The following is a 10,590-nucleotide window of genomic DNA, read 5'->3' as shown; positions in this document are numbered from 1 at the left end:
TGTGAAGTAGGTGGTACAGCAGTGAACATTAAGTAAAAACATTATTACGTCTCTTGCATAATATCCATACTGTACGATCCTGACTTAATTCAGTAGCACGATGGATTGATGTGCACTCCTGACCGTGCTCCTCTGCATGCACTGGTCAGAGGTCAGCAGTGGCACCGTCGTTGCTGCTGCGGAGCAGGAGTGGGGGGGGGGGGGGGGGGAGGAGGGGGCAGTACATCACGTGCTGTCCTTACCAGGACAGGCAGATAAATGAGGGCAGCTGACATTATTACGTGTACAACAGCCTACTTACTCACCAATAACAAAACTATTGACATGCAAGCACAGCTGCCACTAACAGCTAGTCTACTCACAACAGCTGATAGAAGCTGCAACTAGTCAGATGCTCAGTTAACACCGCTTTAACATCTATTGCTGGATAAATGCCTCCTCCACACTTTTACATCACTCCTGCATACTATACGTGTCCAGTGCACCAGAATGTTTTGTATTTTCAATACAGAAAAAATCTATTCCTATACATGATGAATGATGGTGTAAGTCTTGGCAGATGGTTGTGTCTAACAGTTCTGGAGTTTTTCATGCGGAGATTACAACACAGTATGCCCAGAGAACGATCACTTGAACATTACTGCCGTTTTTCGGACTTTGAGAAAACCCACACCAATAACACGACCAACATGGGAGCATCATGCCTCCAGATCGCACAGACAGTTGGTTCAAGTAAAATGACTGCATGACCGGTGGTAACGAGATGGTCTCAGTACAGGAGCTTGGCAAGAAGAGATGCGTGGGTCCGTCCACAACAACTACACCACAAGAAGATCGTGGAACATATAGAGGACAACAGCTGCAGTCAAGGTGGAGGTTACAGGTAGGGTGTCACCACGAACCACTGTGAACAGGCGGAAGTTGGTTGCCACGTGGATTCTGTATGGACACCATAGCACAGATAACAGGGATTTGCGTGGTGTAGAGCCAGAGTCAACTGGGACACTGAGTGGCATTGTGTGATATTCGGCATTAGTCTCGCTCATATCAGATCGGCACCAACATGCCCGAGGACTTGGTGAGAGGTCTCACGAAGCAGCGAAAAAATGGTTCAAATGGCTCTGAGCACTATGGGAGTTAACATCTGAGGTCATAAGTCCCCTACAACTTTGAACTACTTAAACCTAACTAACCTAAGGACATCACACACATCCATGCCCGAGGCAGGATTCGAACCTGCGACCGTAGCAGCAGACATGATTTTTTATGCAAGCAGAGTTTACCTGCATACGGAAACACCTCTTGCTTCGGTGACAGTGACTTCAATGATCCACGGACCTGGCGTGGAGACAGTTCCGTGGTACGTCTCTTTTTTTTTTTAACACTCTCCGCTTTAACTAAGTTGACACGAAATATTGTTACAGTTCCCCTGTGACTATAAGATTAAATTAAGTGCAAGCTAATTTAATATGGCTACCAGCAGCGAAACTTAACCAACTGCGCAGAAAATATATACAATACGCACGTAATATACAAAACAACATAACTCACACGCGTAGTACACAAAAACCAAACTAACTTGCAGTATGCACTCAGACACACAGTGTGCAAAACACATTAATCTGCGTACACAGTATCTAATCACTCAGACATGCAGGCACAGATACACCACCTACACAAATATGCCATGATAAGGGGGTCATATACACACATGCATTTTTACCATGTACACAACACACATGCAGACACTCTACCACTCAAGGGAATAGTAAGTCTCTGGTAGGGCTCCGATCCTGTCTGCACAAATGACCCACTTATCATTATGTCACGAACAGCCAATTCTGAATTGTGATGCAGTGTGCACCTCATGTCTCCGTTATTGAATGCTGAATTGTTGCACCATATACAGAGAAGGAGACGGAGCACTGCCAAAATCGCCATACAGGCATTTCAAGTAGTCATCAACTGTGAGAGCTATTAATGCCACACACTGCACGCACTTTGCCTGCGTAAAGGTAGCTTCCATGTGTGCACAGTAAGCATGCATTTTCAAACACAGTCCTCTAAATCTCGTAATCGACGACGAACTCACCTCCCCTTTCATAAAACCTCATTGTTTGCAGGTATTCAAATGGTTCAAATGGCTCTAAGCACTGTGGGACTTAACATCTGAGATCATCAGTCCCCTAGACTTAAAACTACTTAAACCTAACACATCCATGCCCGAGGCAGGATTCGAACCTGCGACCGTATCAGCAGCGCGATTCCAGACTGATGCGCCTAGAACCGCTCGGCCACAGCGGCCCGCCATTTGCAGGTATTATGCGATAAGGATTATCAGCTGCCTATTCAGATGTGTCGAATGTGTGATGGTGGCACCTTATTACTTTATATACATTGCAACCCTTCACCTAGTAGATGAAGCTCTCCACATATACATGAAGGAAGTCTGTAACAGCGAAATGAGTTTTCACAAACTCATGTTGGTACTGGTACATGTGGAGTTCAGAGAGGTCTAATATACACATACCTGCATAAACACGTTTCATGAATTCTAGCGAGACGTTAGCCATCTCTAGTGTGATAAAATCTTTATTGAAGACTGTGGCCTATTTAAAATTTTGCCTGGTGTCCACAACGCCCCCCTCAATGGGTAACTAAGTGAATTTTGCACGTTTGTATAATATTTTGGTATTTTTGAAGAAAAATACATTACTAAGAAGTCTGTTAAAATGTTTCTGAAATGTGCACGTCACATGTCTTCTTTTGGTATTTAAATCTGAGGCCGCGTAATCAGATAAATGAGGGGGATGTGCTTTTTGTCAGACTGGTAGAATGTAGGCCTATGCTGACGTTATCGTGGAGTAGCATCACTTCATGCCGCCTTCCTGGTAACTGTTCTTGGACTGCGTCTGCGAAACGTGTGAGTTACTGACAATAAAAGTCAGCAGTGATGGTTACACCTCGCGAAAGCAATTCGTAGAGCACCCAACCGTCGCTCTTCCGCCAGGTGCTTAACATTATCTTTTTTTGATGTACGTAGGTATCTGTACGCTGTTTGAAGGAAATAGTGTGGGTGACATCATCCAGTTGCAACCCCAACTTGAGACTTCGCTGACGATTATGATGCTGTATTATGTACTTTGTTTTCCCATCAGCGTTTTCATCAGCTTGGTGTGGAGACCGTTTTCCGGAACTCAGTACTCTGGATACAGCAGAAAATCGCTATGTGCGTCATGCAGACCACTAGGATACATTATATCAACCTCTAAAACGCACCCCATTACACAAGCTGCGTATCTTTGGTTTTCTTACGCAGTCTGGTGATTTCCCTAACAGACTGCCATCGAAACCCATCAGTAGGAGGGGATTGTTTCATGGGACGCTCGTATAAGTTGTTTACATCCAGATACATGATGTACCTGAAATTACCAGATGCACTGAACTGTTCATCCATATGTGTATTATTTGCTATGTGTGCCTGTGGCCACTGTGGTAAAGTCCCCAAGTTAGCGAAGTATGTCGGACAAGCCTAGTAGGGTGATGTCACAGGTTTGGTCCCGTCAAAACTGAGAGGTAGAACAATATGCTAAAATCTATTTATATTATAAAAATGAATATACGTGTGTCTGTATATAATTTCTACATCTCCTAAACCACCGGACCGATTTCAGCCAAATTTGGTACATTTATCACTTATTGTCTGGAAGTAATCGCTGTGGAGGTAAAAACTACCTGACAACCAAAGGGGCGGGGGTGGGAATTAAAAAGAAGCATGGCACACGACGCACGAATACTCATACTTCATTCATCCAATATTTGAGAATAAGACCACTGAGTAACTTGCAACAAAACAGAATTTCAGACCTTTACGAAACTTCTAGCTGACGGCCTCCAAAAATTGATGAAAGGAAAAAAGTTTATCGCTTGCTACATTTTCGCAGTTCGTGTAGTATAACTTCAGCATGAATAATGACGTTCAGTTTATTATTTCTTTACTATCAATTGTATTCACGACGCATTTCGCAAACAGTATTAACATGTACCACTTAATGTACCAGCAAAATTATGTCACCGTATGGCACATAGTTCACGAACAATGACATTAGAAACACTGGCGTTTAGATTAATTACTTATTTACTACTGAGTCTATTCACACCACATTTCGTAGACATTAGCGACACACATTACTAGATGTACTTGCGAAATTATATCATTGCATGATACATAGTTCAGAGGATATGACGTCATGAACATTGACTGCAGTGCAAAATTCGCTAGAGACAGAGGTGAAATATGTGTGTAAATATGTGTGAAATACGTTAACTATGTGAAATAATCTGATATGTATGTACGTGTATACAGGTAAAATGCTCATCCTAAACCACTGGAAGAAATGCAATCAAATTTGGTACAAATGTTAGTTACGATCTGGAAAAAAATACTGTGTAGGTAAGGAGGGAAGGGGTGAGGGGGAGACAGACACAGGAGGAGGAGGAGTTGCGTAAGGAGAAATGGAGTGGTAAATGGACAAAGAGAGAGCAGAGGAGGAGATTGACAGAGAAAGGAAAGAGAAGGGAAAGGACAGACAGAGGAGGGAGAAGAGCAAGACCAGCTAAGAAGGACATGGTCAGAAGGAGGAGGTCAAAGAGAGGGGGAAGGAGGAGTTGAAAAAGGGAGGGGGAGGAGGAGATGGAAAGAAGAAGGGGAGGAGGAGGTGGACAGAGGCAGAAGATGGTCAGAGAGGAGAGGCTCAGATGGACAGAGAAAGGGGGAAGAGCAGATGGACGAAGAGAGGTGACGGAGGAGGCAAACAAGAGGGAGGAAAGGAAGATGTGGACGGAGAGAGGGAGAAGGAGGAGACGGACTAATAGAAGGTTGGAATAAATACATCCCTGTGCGAAGTCGTTTTTTTTTTCTTTATTGGCAGCGTAATATACTGCTCTACAGCCTACAGAAAAGTTAAAAAACATAATAAGAATAGAAACAAACAAGAAAAACAGCCAATAAAACGGTGAGATTGTAAAAAACTGTAAAATGGCGGTAAGTTGTGGAGTTTAAAATATAAAAACACTGTGGTGACGATGCAGATGAAGAATTAGACAGGCACAATTAAAAAACATTGCGACAGTCTGGTTTCTGTTCGCATGAGATAAAAAAACACAACTAGCGACAGTATGGCGGCTGTTCGCAACACTGACACACTAAACACTCACTTATAACAGCACTATACAGGTGACATGGTGGCAAATGGGGGGGGGGGGGGGAGAGGACCCGGACCTATGACGGGGAAAACAGAGTAGGAGAGGAAAAGAAAAAGGGAGGAGCTGATGGAGGGAGGGGGCATAGAAAACAGGGGGCTGGGCGGACATGAGAAGGACTGGGAAAGGCAGTGCAGGGGAGAGCAGAAAGGGGAGAGAAGGGAGGCTGAGAGAGGGTAGGTGGGGAAAAAACAGGGTTGAAAAGGGGGGGAAGAGGAAAGGAGGGGGAGATGAGGATCAGAGTTGATAGGAGGGATAAATGGAGGGACAGAGGGCATCATGTGGGAGAGGGACGGAAGACACCTTGGGAAAGGACATGAAAGCTGTAGAGATGGAGGATGGGAAGGACACAACAGTGAAGACGTGGCAGGGGGTGGGGACTGGAGAGGAGAGGAGCAACCAGGGGATGAGGGGGATCGCGGCGGGCGATGTAGAGTATGCGGATATGTTCGAGGAATAGGAGCAGATGGGGGAAAGGAATCAGGTTGTAGAGGATCCGTGTGGGGGAAGGGAGGCATATACGGAAGGCGAGGCGGAGTGCATGGCGCTCGAGGATCTGGAGGGACTTATAGAATTTCGGGGTGGGGGGGGGGGGGGAGGGGGCGGATATCTAGGTGGGACTGGCATAACAGAGGATTTGTCGGTGTGGAGGATGGTATAGGGGTTCAACCCCCATGTCCGGCCAGAGAGGAGTTTGAGGAGTCGGAGGCGGTTGTGGGCTTTGGAGTGGATAGAGCGGAGATGAGGGATGCAGGTGAGGTGACGGTCAATGGTGAGGCCGAGGTAGGTGAGGGTGGGGGTGAGGCGGACAGGACGGGCGCAGATGTTAAGGGAGATATCAAGGAGCTGGAAGGAGTGTGTGGTACGACCTACGATGATTGCCTGGCTCTTGGAAGGATTGGGCCAAAGCCGGGTACTCTGCTACTTTATGCATAAAATGTCCTTTGCGTACGGTAACGTAAACCTCCTGACTCCCTTGGAATTTGCGCCTGCTCTACACTTTAGTATACAAAAATTTGCTAGTGTAAAGTGTCTGCGCCTATGGTATTGATCTTCCGACATTAGACCACACCATTTTGATTGCAGACGAAGATTTCAAAATGACGCGCGATTGCTTTGCTTTGAATCTGATTTGAGCAGCGGTTCACGTGCCCGTAGTGCACAGCCCTGCCGACAGGTAGCGCGCGAGACGCCAGCCGCCTACCGCGCCGCAGGGCGGCGGCCGACGTAACTAAGGGCCGGCGGTGCGCGGCCACTCTTGAGACGGGCCGCGGCGGGCAGAAGTGAGTGCTCCGCTGTCGGGTTAGGATGCCGCCCTCGGCCATGGGCTGCACGAGTCCGCTCCTCAAGCAGCAGCAGGACTCCGGCCCCGCGCCCGCACAGGAGGCGCCGGCCGACAAGAAGAACCCCGACCCGGCGCGCCGCATCAAGTGCGTGCTCGTGGGCGACGGCGCCGTCGGCAAGACCTCGCTCGTCGTCAGCTACTCGACCAACGGCTTCCCCAGCGAGTACGTGCCCACCGCTTTCGACAACTACAACGGTGAGTTGTCACTCTGCGCGTTTACTCCCGAGGAAACGGTGGTCTGTCATTGCTGCCAAGTGGAGCTAGAAGCGACGCATGCTCACCGTCGATATCGTGGGCGTGACGATGACTTTTCCAGTCCGTAGTTTTGTGTTTGTGTTGACATAACGGTGCCCTTGTCTCTGAGTGTCAAAACAGCCCAACTACATACTGTGAATGTACACTCACGAATTATCATTCCTCGAGTGCACCAACAGTACGATCAGGATGTATTTCCCCGGCTGGAGACCGTGACGAACAGCTGTGTTTACATTTTTCACCGCGTAAATAATGTCAGCTTTGGAAACTCACAATATGTGTGATACAGCACCCACGCCGAAAATCAGGGTGAAAGGTTTTGTTTATGAAAGTCCACGTTCTGTGCAAAAGACTGTTTAACTCGGTAAAAAAAGGTAGCATCTGTACTATGGGAATGAATTCGGCATTCGTGTGGACTGATTTAAAAACCTCAGTTTGACTCGAGGTCTACACTGGATCGCCCCCTTGCTTGCTTGCGTTGTCAGACTGATCTGTACCGTAGCTCGAGGCCTAGATTACGTTAGTTTGAAATCTGCTTGTAGGTTAGCGAAGTCAACGAATATCAACGCCAAATAGAGCTTACGGTTACAAACTGATCTCCAGCGTAACCTAGTGTTTACTTTCTCGACATATTTTGAATAAAATTTGGCATATTTAACTCACTTTTCATAATAAAACCGAAAATGCAAGGTAAATTTAGAAAACCTATGTTACACAATGAACAAGTCCGATGACTATTTTCATGAATATTAAGTGCTTAAACTGCACGTATACTACAAATACACAAGGGGGTCCAATACATAATTTCTACCTGTGAACTCGAACCTAGTACTTCTAGAACAAAAGGCCGTGGCCGATATCACTGAGCGACAAACGACCATATTGGGAGGTTCAGTGACCGAAGTTAAAAGAAGACTTTCAATTTAGGCGACTTGCTTCACCGTGACAGGATTTTCGGATTTGTCTGCGCAATGCCTGGTACACTGAAGGTTAACGCAGTTTCGATTGTCGGCCCACGTATAGCAAGAACATTCTAATGCTAGCGTATTTTGGCACCTCGAAAGAAGCAGTTGGAAGTGTCTGCGTGTTTTTGTATGCCGTCTTCGATTAGCTGATATCAGGCCATGAAACGATATAAACAGCTGTAGGAGAGAGAAGCGCCTATGCGCATGGAGGAGACGTAGGGCTGTAAGCAGTTCCTATTTACAATTTTGAATGAAGTGGTGTCACATGCTTGTGTAGATTTGTAGACAACGCTAAAACGTAGTAGCAGTAGAAATAAGATTGGCGAAATTATAAATGTAACTTACCCTAGTGCAAATTTCTCCCCGGACCTAAACAAGACTAGCTATATCATGACATGTTGGCCTTTCTTTTACACGTGTGGTAAATATTTATGAAATTTCAGTATTTCTTGAATGCGCTGCTCTGGAAATGCCACTGTCATTTCAAATGATTTCGAGAGTAGTTTTAGGCTGTTGTCAACAGCGTTCCTTCCTCAAAGTTAAATACCGCCGATATCACAGATCCCGTATAATCTGAACGAATGCGCCTACTCAGATGGCATAACTGTAAGCGGAATTTAAGAACCATTCCAGGCAGTGCGACATGACCCGTGCGTTTCAGCTGTTCAGCGATAAGCTCGTTATTTGAACAGCTGTTTGGCCACGCCGCGATTGATACCTGCCGTTCTGCGCTTCACCTTCCAGCCAAACTATAATTTGTCCGTCTTTGGTATGAAATACATCACTGATTCTGCCATCAGAGACCTGACAGTTTGTTGGTAGGTTTGTGGAGGTATGTGGCATTCATGTCTACGTACAGGTCATGCAATTGCTGTAAATAAAAGGCCGCTGATTTGCGTACGCGGTGGTGGCATCCGATATCGACCCAGATGGGTTCCACGGGATTTACATCAGGCGAAATTGGTGGCCAGGACATCAACATAAATTCACTATGATGCTCTTCGAAACACTGCAGCTCGCTACCGGCTCTGAGACTTTGGCAGTTATACTGCTGAAAGATGACGTCTGGGATCACATCAACCATGAAGGGATGTAGGTGGTCCGCAGCTGTCAGCGTGTGTTCGATTACTACCACAGATCCCATGCAAGCGTAGGAGAATGTCTCCCATAGCATAATACTGCTTCCACCAGCCTGCGTCCGTGGTGCGTTGGACGTTCCGAGCTGCCGTTCACCCCGATGGCGGTTTTTGTGGATACGACCCTCGACCAAGTGTAGCAAAAATGTGATTAACCCGAAGGGCCCACACGTTTCCATTGATCGATGGTCGAATTCCAATGGTCCCGTGCCCACAGCAATTGTAATTGAAGATGTCGTAGGGTCAACACGTAGGGGTTATCTGTTGGGAAGGGGGTGAAATATCGAGCAGGTCGTATGATACTGGGCGACCACGTCTCGTCAAAACACACAGAGGTCGGACACTGTGTAACCCAGGATAAGCAGCGAACTGCAGCAGGTTTGACGATAGAGTACAGGCCCATATCACTAACGTCGATATGCAGCAGGATTTTGGAACACATATTGTGTTCGAACATTATGAATTACCTCGAAGAAAACGGTCTATTGACACACATTCAACGTGGGTTTAGAGAACATCGTTCCTGTGGAACACAACTAGCTCTTTATTGCTGAGTGCTATTGACAATCGATTTCGGATCGATTCCGTATTTCTGGATTTCCAGAAGGCCTTTGACACTGTACTACACAAGTGGCTTACAGTGAAATTGCGTGTTTATGGAATATTGTCTCAGTTATGTGAGTGGATTTGTGATTTCCTGTCAGAGAGGTCACAGTTCGTAGTAACTGCCGGAAAGTCATCGAGTAAAACAAAAGTGATTTCTGGCGTTTCCCAAGGTAGTCTTATAGGCCCTTTGCTGTTCCTTACCTATATAAACGATTTGGGAGACAATCTGAGCAGCCGTCTTAGGTTGTTCGCAAATGATGCTTTCGTTTATCGACTAATTAAGTCATCAGAAGATAAAAAAAACTGCAAGACGATTTAGAAAAGATGCCTGAATGGTGCGCAAATTGGCAGCTGACTCTAAGTAACGAAAAGTGTGAGGTCATCCACATGAGTGCTAAAAGAAATTCCTTACACTTCAGTTACACATAAATCACTCAAATCTAAAGTCGGTAAATTCAACTAAATACCTAGGAATTGCAATTACGAATAACTTAGCTTGGAAGGAACATACAGAAACTGTTGTGGGGAAGGCTAACAAAAGAGTGCGCTTCATGGCAGGACATTTATAAAATGTAAGAGATCTACTAAGGAGACGGCGTACACTATGCTTGTCCTTCCTCTTTTAGAATAGTGCTGCGCGGTGTGGGATCCTTACCAGATATTAAAAGAAAGGCATCTTTCGTTGCGACTTAATCTTCTCACGAAATTTCAGTCACCAACTTTCTCCTCCGAATGCGAAAATATTTGTTTGACACCGACATACATAGAGAGAAACGATCACCAAGATAAAATAAGGGAAATCAAAGCTTGTACGGAAAGATATCCGCGCGCTATACGAGATTGGAATAATAGAGAATTGTGAAGGTGGTTCGATGGACCCTCTGCCAGGCACTTAAATGTGGTTTTCAGAGTGTTCATGTACATGTAGAATAAATTCGCGAAACAGACGTGCAATTGAGATGTTATTCTATTTTATTTTTCCGCTACCAGTTTCGGGAATTCACTATGACATCTCCAGGCA

The 10,590-nt window shown here is 45.7% G+C and overlaps 1 protein-coding gene across 1 annotated transcript in view; it reads left to right on the top strand.

Moving 5' to 3' along the window:
* Positions 1-6,559: 6,559 nt before the first annotated feature.
* Positions 6,560-10,590, top strand: part of LOC124712362 (cell division control protein 42 homolog) — a 608,606-nt gene continuing 604,575 nt past the window's right edge. Inside the window, exon 1 of the mRNA XM_047242656.1 lies at positions 6,560-6,802. Within this exon, the coding sequence (XP_047098612.1) occupies positions 6,571-6,802 (232 nt within the window). The 5' untranslated portion in view covers positions 6,560-6,570. The remainder of the gene's footprint in view (positions 6,803-10,590) is intronic.

The sequence above is a fragment of the Schistocerca piceifrons genome, chromosome 8 (genome assembly GCF_021461385.2).
Source record: "Schistocerca piceifrons isolate TAMUIC-IGC-003096 chromosome 8, iqSchPice1.1, whole genome shotgun sequence".
NCBI classification, from domain to species: Eukaryota; Metazoa; Arthropoda; class Insecta; order Orthoptera; family Acrididae; genus Schistocerca; species Schistocerca piceifrons.
This window is presented reverse-complemented; position numbering and strand designations above follow the sequence as displayed.